Consider the following 25,288-nt stretch of genomic DNA (forward strand, 5'->3'; position numbering starts at 1 on the left):
AATATTAACCGAAGGTTTAGGAAAATAGTTACTCCGTTAAGTAACTAATTACAACTAATAACCCTATGTGTTTTAGAACCGGAGTTAATGCGTACAAGGTAGATACTCGTATTAATTATTCACGACACAAATAAGATCGCATGCTGTTCGACGATTAGGAGTCGAAACGGCCGAAGGGCACGAAACGTTTTATGCGCCTCCTTTCGTTTTCCTCTTCGAAGGAATACTACTTTTCCTCTTTCACTTCTCGATCCACTTTCCTCTTTCTTCCGTGTTTATTTTTGCCCCTCTATTTCCCTGGCTGACGTTTCCACTTCGGCGGGGGATTCTCCTCTGATTTACCTTCCGCCGCGTATACAACCATCGCGGTTCGTTTACGTTGCAATTCGGTTATTTTGTTCGTATAAATATTTGATGCCGTTCTGAAAGTCACACCTAACTGCCGAGGCGAAATGTATTTGATATCGTTACGGGGATCCTTCGCTATTCAACCGCTTTCGCAGTCCGAGACCACTGACGCCAACATAACCAATTCCCTAGAACGTTATATTTCAAAGTATTTACATTTTATCGCTTCTTCGCCAACTCCAGCAATTTAGGTCGTTACACGCAATACGAAGCAACTTCTGCATAAATTACGCGTACCGGCGATACGATTAACGTGTCTGACGCGTAGAAATACAAATGTCCGAGAGTTGACTTCCCTTCGAATTTGTAACGAAATGGGAAATTTGCTTTCGCGCGGTTGTGCATTGACAAGATACATAGTAATGCACCTACATTCCGTGGTTTATTCGCGTTACGTTTGCCATTGCTGTATATTGAATCTTGTAATCATAGTTCTATATTTTAATTAATGGAATCAAGCGAATATTAGTTAAATGATTAATTTAGTCATTGAGAAAATTTCATTTAAGTACGAATAAAAAGATAAAAAAATATACAAATAAAACAAAACGCTTGTTTGTATGTTTTGTTTATTTTACTTATCTTACACAGGATACTTCAATACCCTCAAAATATTACTTACTGTTTGAGGGATTTCACCAAGATCAAAAATGTATTACCTAACCATGCTTAATTATTCTACGGTTAATTCGCGACTCATCCCCAACTGTAAGTGTATGAATACAGGATAACGACTTGTTATCATTAAATAAAAATCAATCAGAAGGTCGTGAAGGAAGCTTAACGGATTTGCTTAAGCCGACCATGGCTTAGCGATTTCTAGGGGAAATAGTCCCTTCTCGACTTGCGTCCCTACTGATAGTTTTCTAACATGTTTTATTTTTTGTATAGGTTTCCATTTATACGTATAATATAGAAATTTAAGTACATGCCAGAATTCTAATAAATGCCTGACAACACATATTTTTATACTATTTTAATATTAAATTAGACATTAACAAACGATCATTTAAACTTGTATTGTGAAATACACCATTTATGTACACATATACCATTGTAATTACCGTTCTGAAATAATTTTCATTTTGTTTCAGGTTATCATGTATGAGGGACAAGATAAAAATCCTGAAATGTGTAGGGTTCTTCTTACTCACGAGGTGATGTGCAGGTGAGTTTTTCCTAATAATAGTTATCAACGTTTAACAATCATCTCAAATAACAGTGTGCATTTAAAGATGAAGGTAACGTTGATCGTGTACCTGAAATATGCAAATATTTTAACTTTAATTTGTTTGACACGGCAATGATACGCCTTTTCATCGTTTAGTGGCAATTCTAACTGTATGCAAACACGTACGGCCGAAGAGCAAAGAATCTACTCCTCATGCATGCAGCCACCCTTGCGGTGGCAAACCATAAACGTAACGAGACACACGGGGGTGCAATCATTCTTTGGGGGTGGCTGACTCATTGACCCATGGGACTTCGGCCTGACTACTCTCCACCCCCAAACTTACAAAGTCCCAAGGGTTTATATAGTTTTTAGACGACCTCGAAAATTCTGACCCTCTGGACCCACCGAATTGAGTCGAAGAAAGAATGCATCCCCCACGGATAAATAAAGAAATATTTGGAAATTGCGACATACTAGTCTCTGATCCACCTGACTCTGTTTGTTGTAGTCGATGTTGCGATAAGAAGAGCTGCGGAAACCGAAACGAAACACCAAGTGATCCTGTTATCATCGATCGGTGAGTGGATAATATCGTTTTGGATATAATCAAATCGTATCGTTTTCGTGAAGTTTTATTAATTCTGCTTGCTATCCACCAACTTTTATATCCGTTAATATCGTTGTAGTAAGCAACAGGACTTTTATTATTTTATACGCATATAGAACACGAAACTATGAATATTAAGAATGATTCTTTTATAATTTATAATTTTCATAAAATTAAGAAGTTTGTTAAGAATAAAGAATAGAATTGAACCTAGAATGATGACAGAACGCAACAGAGTTAACACTCGAAGCCACCGTGTCTAGAATACTCGCCTTTATTATCTTACTTACATTAGTACTATCGATCTTTCAACTGAAAGATACACTTATTACATGAGTAGTATTTTTCATTCGTACGACAGTATCTTTTTAGTATTGAATAAAAACACCCTGTGTTTTTAAGGGGCTTTCTGGTAGACCATAAGAAAAATTGATGAATTAGCTCAGTCCGTTTCTTGTCTTCATAAAATAATGTTCTTCATTTATTATTATAAAAAGTTCATTATACTTTTTCTAGCCACGAAAACATATCGTGACAGAAAGTAAAGTAATTAATTATGAAATTAAAGAGATTATCATCCCTTTATGGTATACCCTTATGACACCTCTAAAATTTGAAGTACCTGACTAAATCCAGACTCTCAGAATGTTGACTAACACCGTGATGATTTTCAGTCCTCAAATTATTAATCCATCATTAATTCGTATATTTTGATCAAATTCAGACACGATTACCACAAATCGATCAAAGTGTCTGGATTCTTATGAATGGTAGTGTATACATATACAGTCGAATTTCATTGAGACGTCAACGACTCTGATATCAGTTTGCCACCCTTGCTATCATGCTTCTCAACGATCTGCGAAATAAGGGGCCAGATAACTCCTTCTCGAAGGTACCCACTTGCAAGATAGCGTCGCATAGACTAGAAACCCGTGATATTTAGGCTTGCAAAATACGTTTCCTACGAGGTGTGGTGAGACTGCAAGGTACAAGAGCACTCGAATACTCAGGCGTACTTATACCTCCTCCACGTTCTACATGGTGTTGCTTGTCCTTGGAAATACAGAGACACTCTTTCTCTCCCTTTCTCGCCCCTTCTCTCGCTCAACAGTCTCCCCCCTCCTCTCTCTCTCTCTTTCTCTCTCTTCCTCACAAGCTGGCTAACATGGTAGCAGTAGGGTGAGCCTGGTATCTGAATAGGCTATAGAGTGTCCTGAGATAGGAACGGTAGGAAGGAAGAGGTTTCCCGCGGGACCAAGGCCGAGATAGTCTTCAGGAGGACATCTTGTGCTCAGGGATGCTCAACCTACGGTTTTCGATACAACGTCGCCTCGGAGCTTTCATCCTTATTCGGAGGATATGTGATACACGTAGGTGACAGGCAAAGCCTACTGGGCTTGCACGTAACTATTTTTCTGCAGCTTGCAGTGTTTTCGAATCCTTCTCCGCCTGGATTTAAGTGCAATGATCTGCCATAGGTGTTGTTTATAGTTCTTGGGAAAATGGATTTTATACTTATTCGCGCATTTCGAGAAACTGGTATCAAAGTGTTTTATCTGATATTGGGAATTTCGAGGAAAAAGTGATCCCTCTTCGCAACAACAGATTGATACCGAAACAAAGTTTGTCAATATATTGGCAGTAAAATAGGTGAATGTTACTATAAATAAACGAGACAATGGTTCCAACTCTCTTACCATCATTTAATATTAACAAAGAAGATTACGATTGTTAAGAATACGTAACGAATGTTCTCTAAAATGTATATTATTGTTTAATCAAAACATTTTCTATCATTATCTATAACCATAATTCTAAATACCGTTAAATTTATCAATAGACTTGAGATCTTTCTAATAATTTGGCAAGTTTCACTTCGCGTTTAATTAAAACTGGTAGGATGGCTATGTTACTGTGTTAGTTGTATCACAATAAATTTCCAATGGAACAAGACTTGTCTGACGAAAGCATTAGAAAAATTAATCTCGAAAATGTTGCTTCGATACACAGCACGCACGCACCTAAGTAACATCGTATAAACCGCGATATAATGTAAATGCACAACCACGTTGCGGTCGCGTGTCACATCGAGCGCCACCCTAAACTATGTCTCTTACCTTGGCTTGTGGTAGATCGTGCCTGGCGTAGAGTACCTAAATGTACGAACTATAGAATTAAAAGATTCATTTAGCATGCGCATTATGTTTATCATGTATTTACCATAGACTGTATTCGTGATATTTACGAAAAGATTTCAAGCTACCATCTAAAATCAATGCGTTTAAGTGTAAGATTAATATCATTTCTCGAATTTCTTCAAATCATAGTACAATAAGGTCGTAAATATTTGATTACAAGAAATTGTTAATTAATATAAATTATACTACATGTGTCTTATTCGTCACAGATTTTAATTCCAACGATTTGATGGGAATGTTTTGAACTACAAATAATTGTTAATATGTAGTTTTTACATCAGCGGTTAATGCATCTGTTATTTAAATATTTCAGTGCTATGAAATAGTTTTAATTTTAGAAAGTACAGAGTTTATTGTTCGGAAAAAATCGTATTTCATATATAAAGATATATAAAGAATAGACTGTAAATATTACAGTCGATATGAGTAAACAATATTTCGTGTACATTTTCTAGAAGATAAATTCGCCAGAAATTGAACCCGTACGATGGTTTTTCGTATTTGTTGGTATTAAAATCAGTTTCTCTCTCACACAGAGGTGTTGTATGTAGTAGAAAATATGTGTATATATGTTGGTAGGCTAATAGATTTTCGGTCTCGAACAAAACCGCAATGGAGAGCGCGAGGGCCCGATCGAGAGAAGGAGCGAAGGGTATCAATGCCACTTTGATTGAGGCGGCCCTGGCCGATTGTGACATGCTCACTCAGCTGTGCAGAAAGTACAACGCAGCCCCCATCAATCGTGTATATCTCACTAAAAAAAAAGTACAAAAAACAAAAGCGATTGCTATATCGAAGCGTGGACATTTTTTCACCCCATCACTTTCCCTTACGGAGCGTTGAAGGGAACAGTCGATCAGAGACCAAGAAAACCAAGACCAATTGTAATACTTCGTCGAATAACTCAAGTGTACTTAAGTCCACAATAATTTCTCTCTCGGAAAAATTCACAGAAGGTTGAACATTTTTTTCTCCTCACGTTATATTTTTCGTCACATGTTTATTGACTTCTCAATTATTCTCAACCGCAAATAAATTTAATATGAAAAATTTATCTTCGTTGTGCTTTGATCCGTACATACGTATATCGATTCAGCATAATATTGCATATAATTTATATTTGAATTATAATTTTAAGATAAACCAAACCTTAGGTGGTTGAAGTAACCCTACCTCGTTGTAAGTTTCACCGTAAAAGTAACAAGTATAGATCAGTCGATCGATGAATCCAACGCATCGATCAGTAACATGAAGAGGAGTTGCGCCGCGAGAATAGTCCTAGAGAAGCTGGTATTACGCCGGACTCGGAAACCAATTAACATGCATAATTAAAATGGCATTGTCGTGGCCGTACAGAGCCAGGGGCTTTCCCGTCGACTGACGAATCCCCGGGGACCAACGCCGTTCCATAATTACGAAAATCCTCTCCCCCATCCGCGACCAGTTCCTGGATTCACCGTGATGCCTCTCGTCCCTATATCACTCTTTCTCGAATTGCAATCGGCATAGCCCGGCGACCCCCTCGAAAAACAAGGGACAGCGTGAAAAAATCGGGCATCGGGTCGTCGCGACTCGGACCAGAACTGCCAGAGCCAATAACGACCGAACGGGCCATTCGTTGGCCCGATTGGTTAACTTTATTTCGCTCGGCGGGCAAGCCCTTAATTTCGGGACATCGATCATAGCCCTCCGGTTCGTACTGCAACCGTTTCCTCTCTGTGCTCGTTCGAGGCTCGCGCGACCCTCAGCGCGCCGTGACGCTCTATACCCTCCGTCAATTTGACGGATTCCATTTCGGGTGGCGCGCGACGACGATCGTTTCGTTTTCCTGGACGTATGGTCCCTTCGAGGGGACGACACGGTTGAATTTTTCACGGGGAAAATGCCACCCTGCCCGATTAATACCGCGATGAACGCTACTACGATCGTGAACAGGAAGATATATGTATATTTTGAAATTGTTCGAAAGGCCAAATACGTGGCGAGGAAATTTAGCATTATGGGCGTGGTGAGCGTAATGGATGAGTCTTGACAAATGTCAAAACACTGAGAACTGAGGAAATATAAGTACAGCAGAACTTTGATTATTAAAATATCAAATAATGGAAAATTAGATGGTATCTTGCAAGAAAGATTGGAAAGCAAAAATAGAAAATGAAGTGTTACTTTTTGTGGCCAAAAATTTGATTGTCACTTTATCTTATGTAGTAATATTTGTTCTAATACACCTCCCACTTCTTTGCTTCTTCCAAACTATGTCCTAATAAGGATAAAAATAAACCTAACTAGGATTTTATTTTCAAACACATTACTTGGGTGTGACGTATACAATAGTAATAGTGAAAGTGATAAACGCTAAACAAAATATCAGCGTTTATTTGTTAGAAACAAAATAAGAAGGAACATCAGATAGATATATGAAAAAGATGCTATAAAAACGATCATTTAGATATACGAAGCTTTAAGCTGGTCCCTCGTCGATGGCGATATTGTGATTTTCAATGGCACGTCTATCATCCACATAAATACCGGCTCGCGATATTCCCTTCGTCGAGTCCAAACGCGTAACAATCAATCGTTACCTTAATTGATTGCGATTGGTCGAGGATGCTCGAGCGATTTGACTGACGTCACAATGACACACGGATTGTCAATCAGTCGCGCTTGTGGCGTTAATGCATGCAGATTTGACCGAATCGTGCTACGTTGTCTCGCACCCTTGCCGCGAATCTCCATCAGTATGGACTCGATATCAAGGGCAGTCAGAGAATTTCTGGCGCAAGCATTATTGCAGAATGCTGAAAACTCTTTCAACGTTGGAGCCGAGGTTCCGATATTAATACGAAAACATAGACATAAATATTTATCGTTCCCTTTCATTTTTGCTCGTGATACATTATTTTCTAGCTCTTGCGTTTTAAAGAACAATAAATAATAATTTAATTTACATTTCTCCGATTGTATTCGTAAAAGTATGAATGTGAATGTAATGTGGTAATGGAATGGAACGACAGAACTATTTTAAAAACAATAAAAGAAAGATCATGCGCATTCATTAGGGGCTATAAATTGCCGTAAAAGATAGAAACAAGTAATTAATATGACGATCGTATTAAGGAACACGAGTTGTATATATCAGACGTCGTAAAAAAACCGAAAACGTTTTGACGTCCTGTTAAAAGCTAATCAGGTGAAAGTGCGTGCAATCAGCGACACATGTTAGACCACGCAGCATTAGTGCTGTTCCACCTAACGAGTAAGTACCGCGTGTGTGCTGTGCACCGCTACTTTGGATGGAAATGATGAAAACTATCAACCGAGATAGGGACGATAATGACGGGTCTCTGGTTGCCTGCTCGTAGATGACACACATCGATAAGGAAAACTTATTAAGCGAACGACGTACGCGATGCATACTGAAATGGGCTTGCTATTCATTGGTCGAATCAAACGATCCAGTGGGAAATCTCACTCACCCACTATTTCTGCCGAACAACGCCCCTTGTTTCTTTCAATTTTTACACGGGTGCCATTGGTTGTGCTAATTAAGATGTAGAAACACGAGTTTTATCAGCGAATCTGTTCCACGAGCCACGGAATCGGCATAAATATTGTAAAACGAGGGATCCCTCCTGCTTGTTTCAAGGATTAGAAATGTGCATCAATTTTATAACACGCAAAGTATGAAAAATTGCATAATACATTATGATACGTAAAATATAAAAAAAATTGCGTTGTGTTCCTTTGAAAATTGAACATAATATTTTACGAATGTTATAGGCAAGAATTAGATTCTAAATAAAGGAATTGAGAAATGCGTTTAAAAGATTATTATATGCGTAACAAAAAAACCAAAAGTAATGTTAAATCAAGAATTGATAATAGAATAAGATCGAAGCTTGTTTTCTGTCAGTATTTTGAGATATATTTTAAAGATCGTAACGATTCTTTTTATATTTCTATAATAACTATTGGGTCGCCCGGAGAGTGCGTTCCGATTTACATTTCGATTCGATATACATTCATTGAATTATATAGGTGCCATTTTGTTCCATAACCTTTCTCCATCTTTCACGCAACTTGAATATTCCATCCTTCCAGAACCTCTCAGGTTTTTCGACGAAAAACTTTTCAATATGATCTTTCATGTGAACCAAATTCCTTAAAAATCGGAATGAACTCAATATTTCTCAAATACTTAAAATATATGTTATAATTTAAATATTAAACACTAAAACATTATAGATACGAAGTGTATTAAATAGAAGCGTAGAATCTTCCAAATGAGCAATATTGTTGGAATTTGTATCTCTATACATAGCTGTTGGAAGGTAAAACAAATCGAGTTACATTATTCAGCATTTTTCAAGTTGACTGGTCCTAAAAGTACTATTTTCTGACGTGACTATTAAAGAAATCAAAACACACTCAATGGTGGTACTCGTTCTCATACGCGAAGCATATGGGACCCTATTGTAGGGGTATCACACCCTTCATTCTGGATATGCCCCTAAAATAAATGGATAAAAGTGCGCGTGCACGCTCCTCTATAGAAACAAGAACGACCGATCGCTCGGCCGGGAAATCGTCGGATAAATAACGGTATATTTACACGGCTAATTATTTTTTGGTTTTACCAACCAGAAAATTGCAGCCGATAATCGTTGCACACGAGGAATCAAATGAATTGATCAAAGTAACCGTAAATAGCAAATAATTTATGGATATTAGGTGAAAAAATTTGATTTGCGAACCGAGAATCATTTTCTGCATATTCATAGACAGTGAAAAAATAATTTATCAAAACCCCTTTCTTTGAATACGGGCATTCCGTGTTAAATTAATATCTGAAATTTTATTCCGATTGAAGTACGTCTATAGGTAAATACACAACAGTTTGAGTCATCACTTTATAGATATCGAAATTTTTAAGAAATATAAACTTCAGAAGTTTCCAATTTTTCTTCACTTCTAGAAAAACTACTAGACTATGGTATTAAATATTTGTACTTAAAAAAAAATGAAGTTCAAATTTTGATTTTAATCGTAAAGGACTGTGCTCCTTAATAAATGTGTAGGGGGATCTAACTCTTATGCCGCTATAAATGATTTATTTAATTTAATTTATTTTATTCTACAAAATATTGAGAATATTTTTATTTTCCAAATTTCGTTCCCTGTTCAAAGATCCAAATATTGGAAAAGATATTTTAATGCAATCCTTTTCCTTTAAATACATCTTTTTCAACGTTCTAAAGTTTTGCTCGAAACATACTCGTCGATGTTTAATTAAAACTTTACGCAATTGACTTACAATTCTATCGATGTCGGTACCAACTCTTCTTCTTCAACGTAAAATTTAGAAATTCCGAGAGATTCCTGTTTCGGTATTTACAAGATAAAAGGAATCACAGGTATTATGGGCCAAAGATGGACTGGCTACCTCGTAAATTCGTCCAATTAGTCGAATCACCAAAAAATTTACGGAATATAGCTTGTTTCTGTTGTCGACAAGTATGCGGGATCCTTCTGGCAAGTCCGAAGAGGAGAAAGGCACCTAAAACACACGCTTCACTCGCGAAATACGACTGGAATCTATATTGGATATTATCGATATCTCGATCTATTCAGCCTGCTAATGGAAAACTTATGCTAAACTAACTCCTGTCAATCCATTATGTATCAGTGGAATCGGTTTTCGAATTGCTTATGCGAATCATTTAATGCATCTTGTCATACAACCTCAGTAGAAATATACATTTTCACCCCTACGATTCTCAAGATTTCAGTAATGTATTAATATCACGATTAATCGTTGTATGAGCGAATTGAAGTCGAGTTTCAGCGCGTTAAGTGAAAAATTATTGTTCTTAGCTTGATACACGTAAAACATGGTATATAACAAACTTAACTAGCGACAACGTTAATCCATTGAGGACCAAGTAGTAAGAGAACTCTGAAAAATTGCGTAAATATATAATTGAAAAACATAATTTACATACTGCTTTGTCAAAGTATAAAAGGTATGTTAGGATAGTACAAAGTAGCGAAGATAATGGAAATTCAGTGCATAAGACAAAAATGCAAAAAGAGTTTTCATGATTAATAAAAAAGTAGTTTCTGAGAATGTTACAAAATATTTCAATTTCCATAAAATTGTCTAGACTCTCGGAAAAAATGAAAATATTAAGGAAATCCTTCGAATTTTCTTTCATACTCACACTATTAAAAAGCTGTATTCAATAATATAAACCGGTAAAAAAAATTGCACAAATATCTACAATTTAATACTAAATAATCTATCACTATATCCTGCAAGTATTCCAAATTTCAATAAAAGTAATACGATATTTAAAGACTTCTGATATCAGCCGGCCATAGGAATACTAGAATCGAGAGAATCGCATGGTTTCCGTTGGAAAACTCGCAACTTCTCAAAAGTCTTGACACAAGTGGACGCTGATTGGCTCACCGTCTGTACGAAAAGTGGCGAGCATATCCTGGGCCGTGACTACAGAGGAGCCTAGACAGATACCAAAACGTACCCAAGAGTGTCGTAGAGCCCGTGGAATCTTAGTCGTATCCGAGACTTCGGCTCGATTTCCTTACGGTTATTCTACCTACCGAGAATTACCTCGATACGGTATCCTTATTTTCGAAGAATATCTTAACAGCTTCCCGCACAGCGCTTGTTTCTTATTCCCTCTCCACGTTGTCGAAGAAAGGGGTAGAAAGAGGGAGAGAACAGTCTTTCTTGCATAACCCTCTTTCCGTCGTTCTGGCTTTCTCTCTTCGTTCACGTTTTTGGTCCCTATTGCTCCTAAAGAGAAGAAGCCAATAGGGAGAACCGATCAGCTTAATGCATATTGATGCGCGCCGAGCTAAGTGAGTGAAAAATCGCCATCGATCTACCTTCCGAGAAACCAGAGGTATTCTCTTTTTCTTCCTGTCGCTCGCCAGTTTTCTTCCCGCCATCGTTGCCAAAACCGAAGGAATTTCCAGATTTTCTTTTAGATCCGATGCGATCTAAGATTTTACTTTGACTGTGATTTGCTTCGATATGATTTCCATAAATTATTCCAAATTACATTCAATGTATAAGAATAGTAAGAAAGGAATTGTTTCAAATTATTCACGCTCAAATTTGTTCAGTTATTCCATTGTTCAAATTCCCTTCATTAGTTATAAACGAAGGAGTATTGTAATTATTGGGAGATCAATAGAGAAATTTGTAATCATTTTCTTGAAACAAAAGTAAATATGGTAGTCAAACATTCTTTGCAATAATAATGAAGATTCATTACTAAAATACTAACATTAGTCATTAAGCGACGTTAAAACAAAAACGGATGAACAAACAATACTTATCAGGTTCTTTTCTTCATATTTAAACACCCCATCGATATCAATTTTTACGAGAAAAAAGGAATCTGTATTAAAAGGGTTATATCCATAATTCCATTGTTTCTTTTTACAAAATTAGGGAAAAATGACGTCCCGTATTAACACCCTTTGAGTTTGTACCCTACGTTAACAATAGTACTTGTCTTTCAATCACGGTTAGTCAGGGATCAAGCAGCCAATTACTCAGAAAACGATTCGGTGCTCTCGAGTTTATTGATAGGTGAAATCATTCGAGAAAGCATGTAGTGGCGCGATGCTTGCAGGATCATTTTGAACGTTCTAGTGCATATAGACGTTCTGACGGGACCCTTGGCATTTTGTAGCGTTATATGCTGCCGCTGGCGTTGCTTCTGCCATCCTCGTTGGGGTCTCGGCCCGCAGAACAGATGCCAACCGTCACGGCTCGCCGATGCCTGGAAGGGTGCCTCTAGATTGAGACACGGTGGATGACTCTAAATGGCATTCGGTCCTCCACGCTGCCACCCTTACCTTCCTCCTCTTGCTCTACGGAATCGATCTCTTACTTCTACTCGAACCTATCTTCTATTATTTCTACTAAGATTTCACGATGTCACGGTGCCTCCTCCGAAACTGAAGTAAAAGGAGTATTCCATCGATGAGCATCCAATACAATGTAAATGTCATTCTTTATATTAAGAGTATATTATGCCTGATAATGCGAACTGTATGAGTAGAGAAGTAGACGTATTTAATAAATTTGTTAAATGTTGAGTATCACTTGAAGTATCGTAGACCAGCTTAATATCTTCTTATAGAGTGATCTTTTCATAGAATATGATTTTAAAGATTTCAAATTTTAAGAATACAAATTTCATTTATGTACTGTTTCTCTAATGTGTTTCTTATTACTACTCGTAAATGTTATCTGTTCGGTTTACAACTATACTTGAGAAAGAAAAAATTAATTGCAGAAATATCACTGATAGACATACTACAGAACAGGATATAATCCGCGTGTATATTTAAAAGTTCTAATTTCTTAATCAAAGATATAAAGACCCTTTTAGCAAATATAGACTTACCATACTCCGACTGATAGGATTCAATTTAGAAAGGAGCGCACAAGCGCACTGAAGGACTTATTTATCTCGATAAAGAAAACGAACAAACAGATCACGGGGAGCATCCATGCGCGGGCTATAATAGAATGACAACAACGACTGGTAAGAGAGTGGTGGTGCATGATTTTAGGGGTTGGAAAACGTAGGCGTCCATCGGCCGTATGTCAAATTCTTTGTACAATGAAGAACGTGAATTTCAAGTGGCCAAACCAATGCGTGTACGAGTGTGTATTTTTCTGTACCCGTGTAGAGGAGAATGAAAGAGAGAGATACAAAGAGAGAATGATAGAGAGGGGGGAAATAAAGAGAGTGGGTTCCGCTCAAAACAGGTGGTTACCAATGAGAAGAAGAGCCTGGAGGGAACCCGTTTCGTAGCGTTGGTAGGGAGCCACTTCAAGAGTCGCGTGGCCAACTCAATTACTTTCTAGGGCCTCTAAACACCAGCCACGCACTAATGCCTCGAATGCTTTGGGCTCGTGCGTAATACGATGAGACAACCGTGTCATCTTATTGTCGAAATCTGTTCTCGGCAATCAGGATTTCTACCAAACTATCCATCCGATTATCGGACAACGCTTTCACGCTCGTACAATTACGCTGTTAATCATCGAATAAACAGTTGAACAACCTTTTGAACAAAGGGTAGTTAAGACAATGAATTGAATAGATTGCGTTGGAAGTTTTTATTCCAGTTTCTTAACACTAGAAAAATATTCTATTATAATGTAGCAGAAAGAAATTCGAAATTCACCATTTCGACGAATTTTATAATTGCAATATCTGTTAATGTTAGCTACGTTTCGATAATTATAATGCCACTTACAGAACTCTATTCTTTTTATGTTTACGAAATATCATACTGTATATTTATAATAATAAATAAATAAATAATTATTCGAACTATACAATCTAATGTCAAATGTATATTCTAGTAAAGGGTGAGTTTGATTAATTAATTCGCATTTTTATTAGAAATGTGAATACAAATAGAAATATTAGTTTTGCAAATTAGTTAATGAACAATAAAGAATCAAGTGCTATTTGAAATTACAAGAGTCCTGCGGTTTGCGATAACCTCGGCATCGATCAGTACGTGACCTCCGTGTGGTCGCAAAAGGTGGTCGAGGGTGGACGATTACAAAGTACTTCGGTCTTGAACGCGCGCTTCGAACGATCAATTCACGCGACTTCTCCGTACCTACTTTCTCCCAAAAAACGAACTTCTCCTTCACCGACAGAGCAGCAAGCTACTTCTAATTCAATGAATAAATCTTCTCGATTTTTTCGCTTACGATTAATAGACTGTTGTCTCTGTGTTCGATTATCTCGCCTTTTTAAAATTAAAAGGCCTGATAATAAAGATCCTTTCAACTAACAAAACGGTTCCAGGTATGACAATTGTAAATAAGACTCTTATTATTGCATATTAATTTCTAAAAACCAATTCAATCGCGTTATAACATTTTATCATAAGTAGTTATACCAAGGACAAACTCATTACGATCCAATTCATCCATAATTTTGTAACCAAATTATGTCATGTTGAAAATATGTATTACTTACTGTAGATACTTTTGACGGATAGTGTACCTATTTACACGAAAACGAATCGTAGACGGTACAGAAGACTAGCGACATATCAAAGTAGTCGATCGGTATCTTGGAATTCGTCTCGGTTTATTGGCAGCACACAGGCGTAACACGTACACGCGTGGCTGCATGCACAAACACAGGCTCGTTAAATTGTCGAGGAGACAGCATAAAATAAGAGGCGAATAGCTGGCATAGCTTGGCGCCTCTTGGCTGTCCATCAGCTCCGAGGAACTGCTAAGGCACCCTCCTCTTTCTTTGGCACCCCACGAACCCCCTTCCCTTCGGAATCCTTTCCTCCCACCGTTTGATCTGTCCTTCATCATCGGCCGACGTATATCGTTCTCTCGGCTCCGCAGAAGGGTTTCGCCGTACCGAGAACTAAAAGGCAGGTTTAGGAAAAACGGGAAGTCTTTGCGCGCCTGTCAATCAGCCGTCGCTGGTTTTGCGACCATCCGGTTAATGATGATCCACTGCTCTATCTCGTCGGGATCGTGCGCCTGGCAGCCCCCTTCGGGCAGTAGCCTACCCGGCCCGGACTCAAACCGGGATGAAAATAGTAAGCGCGATTGTTGCTTGCGGATCCCGTGGGTTCGTAACTCTGGAATCTTTCTCGGTCGACCTCGAACGCCTTTTTTCGATCGGTATCGCTCGCTCGTCGATCCGTCACGTACTAAAGCTCGCTGCCTCGCGCCATTTTTATTCAGTGCAGAATGTCGACAAATTTATCCTCCAAATTCTTGGAACTTGCATATGTCTCTGTTATGCCGATCGTGTGTCAACAAGTGGTTGATCGGAGAATCGACCTGTAAACCATAGATAAATCACGAAGAAAATACGAAATCTATACGAAAGGTTTGGAGTTGTTTTTGAAAGAAGGGAGAAAGGCCGCAAAAGATTCTAAATCTGTTTGTTAAGTTGTTATGAATTTTACGTGAACGATGTTTTAGATAAAAGTAATATCGTTATTTTTAATTTTATCGTTCATAGATTCAACCAATTGTATTATAGAAGATCTTATTTCTATTTTTTTTTCTTCTTCTACAACGTAGGATTTAAATATACATCTCATATACATATTTTGTAATTTGCCGGAATTTTATCGAAAACAGAAATGATATATCAAAACTAAAATTATCGTATAATTTATATGATATTCATATTAGTTTCACAGTTGCAAGAACAAATCCCGACATCTCCAACATTAGGAAAATAAACTCAATAAGTTAACCAATATTAAATTTATTGAAAAATATTATTCGTTCGAATATTACACAAAATTACGAGAATATTTTCTCACGTGCACGCAGGTTCGTATGAAACAAGGATATTTTGGCGTTACCATTTTTCTGGAACGTTCTAGCACGGACAAGTGAATTTTTCGTAGGCGAACGTGTTACCGAAAGGGACGATCGATGCGTCAAGATTTATGCGATTGATTCGAACGGAGCAGAGTGACAGTACAAGGAAGCGCTCTTAGTCCTGGTGTCTTTGGTCCCTCGAGGATACATCTCCCTTCGAAGCGCCGGTGTCCGAAGGATCTCTATAAATTTGCATGTAGAATACCCGCGGAGGTTCTCACGACAGTAGATGCCGAGGATAGCCTGTCGCATCTGTCGACGCATATCTCAGATACATTCTCGTTTCTCAAGACGTCCGTATTGCCTAATTTCATTTTGAGCATAACCAGAAGTTAGTTTCCTTCGACGAAATTCGAGTCGACCGAGGTCCTGCTCACGCTTCCTCTTTTTCTGGATGCTATTAGTGATGCTCATTAACGCTGCCAATGACATGGAAGAAGAGTGTTTTTCATACGAACGCAAGCACTAGAAATATGAGGTGATATACAGTCATGTCTATAGGTTTTTCGCTCTATATCCTACAAGAGATAATTTAAAGAATTTTAATTGATACTCTTATTAATTATCTTTACTTATACTCTTATACCCAATATCAGAAAACATTCTTTCGGATATAAAGTAAATAATCTAGTTGACTAAAAACTTTTGTACACTAGTGTAATTTAGAAGTGAAAATAGTGCAATAACCTGGTAAAATTGATAGTTGTATATCTCTTGAGGTAACGACTGACGGGCAGAAATATTTTGCACATTTTCATTGTAAAATTAAAAATTAGGTTAATCCTATTAGAAAATTAAATATTCTATTTCTATATTTCTTTCAACAGTTCTTTAATTTTTCACCGCCCCGGATTTTCATGCTTGGCATATAAACTTGAAAAAGTGTAAAATATTAAAGTCTTAAACTTATTTATTCATTTATCGAAGGACTGCAATATTTCGATGGTCTACAAAATAATTATTCACATACAAATTTGAATAAATACTTCTTTTATGCATTCATAGAATATTACATTTGTAATGCTTTCCTTCTTTGTAAATACCTGATTAAAGTGTATTAATATGTTAAGCTATTGAAAAGTCTAAATATCTGAAAAGGAAAAGGAAAAGAAAACGAAAAGAAATACAAATGTGCGAAGACGCGATAAAAAGCCATTACCGGCATTGTAACAATGGTCCAGGAAATGTGGTTAGAAGAAGGGACAGAGATTCTCCAAAGATGGGGACGAAAGAACTACGTGGACAGTTTTGTAAACAACGGTTCATGAATACATTTGGTTCTATTGGGTTTCGTTCAATCTAATCCGTGTAGGCCAGAGAAACGAGCGAGTGAGTGGGATCGGAAGATACGTACGTGTACACATATAGATTTTCGTTCATTGAATTGGTAGAAGAACGCAAAGATTCTCGGGAAGGAAAGTATATGGGGAAGCAATGTCCACCCTTCGCGGAACGCGAGTTGCCTCGAACCATCGGCCATCAGCACCGCACCCCCGAGTCCATTCGTCCATTCGTTGGGCCGGCGGCCGGCTTTCCAGACTTTGGACGACGGGGGTGGACAAGCCAGGCTAACCGGTTGCCATGGCGACCATATGGATTGATCCGAGCAAATATCATCTCCGAAGACGCCCGAAAGAATCGCCGGATTTCAGAGAATAGCTTCGGCCAGCTCGTTGGATTTCTCTTCTTTCCTTGTTCCTTCTTGCTCTCTCTTGTTTCTTTCCTGACGTCGTTCTACTGGCGCGTTCGCTCGCGCCCGAACAAAGCTGGAAAGAGAAAAGAGGAAAGAGAAACTTGGGGGCCGGTTCGCAATGAGCAGCATCGGTCGTTGGCTCCAACCGTCCGTTCAACTAATAGCAGTCTTACATAAGTAAAAAACACGTGTCCGGTTGATCGGCTGAATATCGACGTCTCGAAGGAGCTGTCCAAGAGTCGCGGTCGCTTCGTCCAGAAACTCGTCCACGTGTTAACACGTGAACGTCATGGAATTACCTACGTAAATGACCAAAAGACCAACCATCGAAGGAAACGATTTCCTTCTAAATCCAGGATGACGCCTGGTTTTCTGCGGGCAAAAAGTCTGACAGCAGCGATTAACGATACCGAGATTCCGATCGTAACAATCTGTTCAAATCGAAGTAGACACAGGGAGTGCAGCATGTGCCGAGATGTCCCATAATAACTTTACGTGGACAAGTAGCGGTGTAGTAAATAATGTAGCCTTGTAGAATAGTAGAAGGTAGCAGTGCTCGTGAGTTAATAGCTCGCCTCTGGTAAACCTCTTCGGTACGGAGAACGGTTGATCGGCAAGCGACGAACGACGGAACGGCGGACGACGGACGACGCGAACGACAACGACGACAACTAAGCACACGATGAGTGATTCAGTGCGCGTCGCAGCTCGATCTCACTCTCCGCTGCCTTCTAGGTTAGCGATCGGTGGTTCTCAACGCGCCGATCGTCCCGATGAATCCAGGATGACGCCTGGTAAGACGTCCTGTGGGGGACCACCCACGGGGACGACGCTCCATATAAAGGTCCATGATCGTCGCACCGCATTGTCGAACCGTTTCCATCGGTGCAAGCGGCGGCGTCGGCATTCCTTCCGTTTTAACTTCTTTCCACCGGCTTCTTCTTCTTAGGCGCACGATCTCTGTATCTCCCTCTCTCCCTCTTTCTTTTCGTGGCTTTGTTTTTCTCGGTGACTCCGTTTCTCTGCCTCGCGCTTCTTTCGATCTCTTCCCTCTTCGCCGTTTCTTCTTACGAAGATACGATGGATCCAGCTTTATCCAGCCTCCCCCCTTTTTCTTCCCTTTTTCCATTCTTCATCTCTATCGCCCCCTTTGCGTTTTGCTTCGCCTTGCCTCGGCCTCTCTGTCCGTCCCCGTCTTCCCCCTCTTCTGCCCTTTCACCGGGTATCTTTTTCTTGCGGCGAGAATTATAAATTAAGCTATTAAATGTGTGTTGGACGTTTCTTGCCGGGCCCGTCGGGCTTCCTACGGAGATTTCACGAACGGTCGCTGAATCCAGATAAGGGCCGCTTAAGGTCGTTTCCCGGACCAATGGTCACGCCGGGCTGTCTCGTTGGTTAGAGCGTCCCAACTGTCCCTCCTGCGCGATTCGACACCTGGATTTTCGTTCAGGTAGTTTTTGTCAGCCATCAGAACGAACGCGGGATCGACGCGGTGTGCGGCTTCTTCGCGCCTGTCGACAGCCGCCTGCCAGATCGTAATGCCGAGATGAAGCTTTGATCGCCTTCGTTGGTGGGCAGTCGGCAGTCGTTGTAAATTCAAGTGACGCTTTAATTAATTGCTGACCGATCGACGACATGCCTTTCTTACGCCTGCTGCAACTCATCCGACCACGCTTCGATGGCGTAATTAATCAGCGTACTGACATGCTTTTTCGCGCAATTGTCCAAATACGATTTTCGATTTACTAGCTTCGTTAAATTCAGCGAACATCGCCAGAACGATTTCATGCCATCGAAGTATCGCATTAAATACGAATTCTCCGATCGAAAGAAGAAACATCATTAAGAGATGATCGTGTCCAAACCGAGAAGTTTATCTCCATGGAATGAACATTACTCACTTTTATAGAGTTTCACTCCAAAAAAAGCTTCATAATTTTGTATCCTTAGATGCTTTTATATGGTCATCAAATATCTTCTGTATTATGACAAGTACATAAGATATACACATAATGTTTTATATTTTTCAATTGTAACTTCGCTTATGAATTTAATAAATCGTTTTGTTGGCAAATAAGGCAATGGTCGATGTTTTCAATTATAATTTCAATTATTATATACAAAGAAACTTGAATTATTAGAACATCTCGTATATACGTATGCAATGGCTTGCGAAAGTATTTGAAAGTATCTTGTTTTAATGAAATTTCAACTTGCTCCATATAACACATATAATATGTTCACAGAAGATTTCTATGAGTGTTTGAATACTTCGAATCAGATTACTATATATCAGAAATATATTCGATTTCTAAATATCCTCAACGAAGCTAATACTTTTTGTAAAATGCTGGTACAAGTTCCTAAGACTTATTTAGTCGGTAACTCGTAATCCGTTAAGAGACTTAAACCCCTCGGTTCGACTTTGTTCGTACAGTGGCCGATCGAAAGGTAGTAACTTCCGGTTAAGTCAAACACGGCGTAAAGTCGCGGAAACTTCGGACTTGGCAAGTCCCAATGAGGCGTGTAATGCCATTAAAGGGAATCTTATTACGCTACGGCACCCTAACACGCCGCGTACACTAGACGCCTCCGCTTTGCTGCAACAAGTACCCGCCTAACCTGGTAATTAAGTCCCGATTAATTCTCCGCTTACTTTGCCTGCCAAATGGCGCACGACAAGACGATTACGAAGAAAACTAAGGCCCTGAAGGAGGAAAGAAACGGCGCGTCCCCTGTTTCATACGCGACTGACAATGAGAATCCATCGAATTAATCATGTATCGAATTTAACCGAGTCGCGAGCGATACGCGCGTTCAGTTCCGAGCTTCTCCATTTACCGGTGCATAACGCGGTTGATTGCTATTACAGAGACAGCAACTAAATTACCTGGTTGAATTTTGGTCTCGCCAAATGCCTTAATCGAATTCATATTGATTCGAGGCGATCTTAACTGCGTTACATCGAAAACGGATAAACCGTTATTACATTGTAAACTACGTTAACGTCTTCGACACGGTGCTATATTCCGCGATTGAAAATCGATTTGACGTCGCTAATGAATAGAACGATTCGGTTCTCAATATTCAATTATGAAAGTTCGCATCGCTCTATGACGTATAATGTGATTCATGAGTATAAACTATTCTTTGGTGTTATAAAAAGGATAACGGTATTGTGTATTCAATTTTCATTATGATTGTCACTGACTGAACTAGTAAACAACATAATATTTATCGTTACTCGAGCTATAGGCTATAAATTTCAATATTACAAGCAACAAATACACCGTATATCTATTTCCAAAAATTGTTCTCTGCGTTATTTCACTGAATCATCCGCAATTGTCTAACTAAGTGTGCAATATTGTATAAATACTTGTACGTGTATTGTACGTGTCTGTGAAAAGAGGATTTAAAAATATTATCACGGTATGTTCCACTCTTTAGAACAAAATTATTTATTTGAATTATTGTAAGAAAAGGACTCCTGCGTTAATAATTCATATTACGATCAGCTGATAGAAAATCACTTTAATAATTAAATATTTGTTGTTTCGTCACACGTTAAGTAAAAACTTTAGTACTCAGAAACAGTCTGAAACTTTCGCTACCAAAAACTGTTATCGTTGAAAAAAAGCAGGTATGTTTAAAAATACTACTACTAATAGTTCCATCAATAAGTAAATTCAAACGGTACATTGGTTAATGGTGCGAAATTCACAGCTCTTTGAAAAATTTCTCTCGCAAACATTGACAACTCTTTCAACTCCCGGTACACCTGTTCGCCCACCTGTAATGACGATAAAGTGTTCGCGATGCCCCGAAATCCCGGCCGTAAATCAATACGAGCTAGAAAATAACTTCGCAATAATTCACAGGAGCACAGGGAATCCCCATGAAAGGCCCGCTGCGTTGCCGGTGAGAAATTAAAATAAATCAAACTTATCTGTTGCTCTGACCACTTGCCGGTGGTGATCTGGTACGTGTTCGTTTTCGTGTGCACATGTGTGTGTACCAATACATTGACGCGCACTTATATATCGAGAGGCTAAAGAGCACGTGATAGAACATGTCAGACTATAGAAATATTTCTTTTAATATCTACGATTATCGTCCTGTCGTTATTAAATAACAGCTGACTTGCAGATTTAATAAATTTTATATATTTATGCAACTTTCCGAAAAGAAAAATTATATTCATAGTAATATATTTAATAAATTCAGACTATATATATATGTTCAGTTGACTTTCATTTTTATTTAAATACTAAGCACTGGAATTCACTAAATTCTTTCCGAAATATACAGGGTGGTTGGTAACTGGTGGTACAAGCGGAAAGGGGGTGACTCTACGCGAAAAAAGAAGTCGAAAATATAGAATAACAAATTTTTTTTTACTTTTTTTTTAAATTGTCCATCGAGACAACGATCTACAGTGAGATACGTTATAACGTACCGCACGCGTACCGAGCGAAAATTCAAAGTCGATTTTCTCGAAAACAAAGCCTCAAACGAAAAATTTCTATTCTATATTTTCGACTTCTTTTTTCGCGTAGAGTCACCCCCTTTCCGCTTGTACCACCAGTTACCAACCACCCTGTATATAGAATAGATTTGTGACATATATGTATAATATAAAAGACAATATATATACGAACAATTTCTATGCAATCAATGTGATGAAAACTAATACCTTTAATATAAAATAATTGCAAATCATTGATCGTATAGTTTATGTAAAGAAAATATGATTCATATAATAAACATTGAAATTAAGATGTATAACTTTAAAATTATACGCACAGCATGCATCGTATTATTGTAATTGAATACACCTATATGTCGGAGTAAGAATGTCAGTGGCTTAAACGAAAGGTGTATGAAAACACTCATCCCGGTGACAGAGACAGCAAAGAGGTTGAACGCGTTTGTCGATGAATGTTAGATCGACTTCTGAAAGGCTTGGTGGCGTTAAGACGCTTCTCGTGCTCCAGGCAAGACTTATCCTCCGACTGTTCGGTAAATTCAGTCACCCCCGTGAATAAATACGGTTAGTGGCCAGCCAAGGCCCTTTAGATCCCTTTGACCGAAGGGGCAATGTGCGGGGTGGTGGTAACTGGTAAGTGCCTAGGGCGACCATCTGTGCCCTTCTGCGCCTACGCTGCCACGTGGATCGCACTATCGTTTATGCGGCATTTGTTGCAGCTATGTGCATGTATTATCGTTAATGTGCCGGGTAACCCAAAGTAAGGCGACGCCTCTGGCAGTAAGACGTACACGAGTGAACAGGGAAATTTGTACGCGTCGATTTGGAATCCAACTATAGATTTGTCGCTCAATATCGTTACTGGCAGCGTCATTATGCCAATTAAATTGAAATAAATCTTTCCGATACCAGTCATGATTCATAACAAAAGATAGTAGAAAAACGTAAAACTGAAATATGGACGTGAAATATATAACGCTGGAAATATCAAGATAATCAAATATACTGTATATGCGTAGTCTTGTTCGGGAATGATATTGTAGTGCAATATTTCTTGTAGTGTCGTTTTGTCGAATTAGAGAGGATGACCCAATTAATTAAATTGGAAAGTTAAAATTTTTCTATGACTACTCGACTCGCATTACATAAAAAAATAATACAAATCTTAAAATTGACATTCGCAAACTTTTCTGGCACTGAAAGTATCGAAACGATCAAATATACGAACGTGTAACATCGTTTGGAATGTTTATCGTAGCCTGATCAACCCTTAACAAAAAGTGGTCGCTTACGATGCCATTCACTATCTTTATCTTTGCGCCATCAGATCGTAAATTATACGGACACCAATCGTGACTAATTAACCACCCTTTCTAACGATATCGACCGAACTAGCTCTCGATATAGGGGAAAACAATGGAGCGTACGAAGAATCGCGAACGATCGCGCTGTCCGATAATCGCGAAACAGGCCGTTACGATAATTTCGCGACGCTCGTTAACCATGATAATCGGTTACGCTCCTCTCTTATTTTATTATCAGGAATTGCCTTTCCATGACTAATTCGAAGCGCATAGATACACGTACGAGCATGCAGAACGCACAAGCTGGCCATGGCTCGTCTGGTGGCGATAGCGGTATTGCTCGTTGAACGACGTGTGCGAGAGGGGCGTATACCCCGTGTATCAAGTTACACCATTACACTTTGCCAACGTTACGATCGTCTAGTCACCCTCTGTTGTTCCCTCTTCTGCTCTTGGACTTTTTTGGCTACCGCTGCTAGCGCGCAGAACTGTAAAAATCGTGCCTAATTGAAATTAGTACAATGGAAAAATGATCTACGTTTCAATGGAAAGCGAACATCATTTCTTTCTTAATACATTTCACGTTGGTCATGTACTTAAAAATACGTCTCTTCCATATTTATACTTTATCATCGCACCAATTACATGAAAGTGTAATATACAGTAAAACGTACAATATACGTATATGAAATAAAAAAATATGTGTAAGTATATAAAATTTTTGAATTCTGATTTAAAATTACTCTAAATAAAAATTCTTAGAACCGAAAAGGTACTCAATATTAATAAAAAAAAAAAAAGAAAACGCATTTTTATGTGACTGTCACAAAATATTAGTATGTAAACAAAAAAATTCCGCTAATTCTAATAACTAAGTGACTATATTATATTAATGTTCTCACATTATAACAAAATAGATCTATTGCTACAAATGGATATATTGCAATAATACGAAATAACTTCGACATGAAACGAACACATGGCTCGCTCTATTTCTACGTCCGTATTGGTCTCTCCGTCAAATGGCCAATTTTATCGATAATAAGGATCTAGTAATTCGATAGAGATATAATGCAAATTCAGTTAATTGTTCGTTCGGAAGGAGGAGACGAACACATCAAAAGGGGATAGGAACGAATACGGTTTTTGCCCTTTTGTTGCCCACAGGGTAGTTGAGGGTAGCGTCAACGGTGTTAGGTATCTTCCTGTAAGATTGAGTTTCCCTCTACATGTGTTGTCAATGAACGGTGGACATGACTGACAACGTAGCATGCCGTGCAGTTCGAACAGATGGCATAGGTTTAGTTCCATCTTCATAGAATATTGCAAAATTTATATTTCGTTAAAGTTCGTTGATACTGTACAAAATATGAATCATTTGAAATTTCACTGGTATTAATCATTAGAAATTTCCATATATGATTTGATAAATAAATTTCGATAAATAAAATATTATTGTAATTTTATTCTCAGCTTCTACTTCATTACAAGCATATTGTATAAAATGTTTCACATTTTAAAAGCAAGGTCCAAGATTTCAATTTTTAAACTTAAATTAACAATTTCCAAATTAATCTTCTATATAGCTGAAAATATGATGTACAATAACGGAAAAAGATACACACAAAACAAATCGATTGAACTTACTTTACATGACATACTCCTTGCTGTTATGCTTTGCTTGCCCTGGCCTACTTATTACACACTCAATCAACCTGTTATCAAGATTCCCTTAATTGATTATAAACATGACCTCCAAAGATGAACATATTAATCACACACCATTTTTACATGCATGTAACACATAATTTCTCTTTAGAAAAAAAAGGCTCATTAATTTTAATGGAGAAGGAACTCGTTAGCGAAACTCATTTTGCCAAGAAAAAAAAGCATGGTCGGCTGAAACCCCGGCGATAAAATTCGATCCGCAACGGTGCGTGAAACCGCGCCAGTTCGTCTTCCCTGAACCAGAGCC

At 38.4% G+C, this 25,288-nt stretch overlaps 1 protein-coding gene across 1 annotated transcript in view; it reads left to right on the top strand.

Annotated features, from left to right (window-relative positions):
• The window catches only part of LOC117208587 (transcription factor collier), an 87,262-nt gene that overhangs the window by 31,799 nt on the left and 30,175 nt on the right, over positions 1-25,288 (top strand). Inside the window, exons 5-6 of the mRNA XM_033449816.1 lie at positions 1,503-1,576; positions 2,091-2,159. Coding sequence (XP_033305707.1) covers positions 1,503-1,576; positions 2,091-2,159 — 143 coding nt within the window. The remainder of the gene's footprint in view (positions 1-1,502; positions 1,577-2,090; positions 2,160-25,288) is intronic.

This window comes from Bombus bifarius, unplaced genomic scaffold (assembly GCF_011952205.1).
Source record: "Bombus bifarius isolate JDL3187 unplaced genomic scaffold, Bbif_JDL3187 scf7180000008140, whole genome shotgun sequence".
In the NCBI taxonomy this organism is placed as follows: Eukaryota; Metazoa; Arthropoda; class Insecta; order Hymenoptera; family Apidae; genus Bombus; species Bombus bifarius.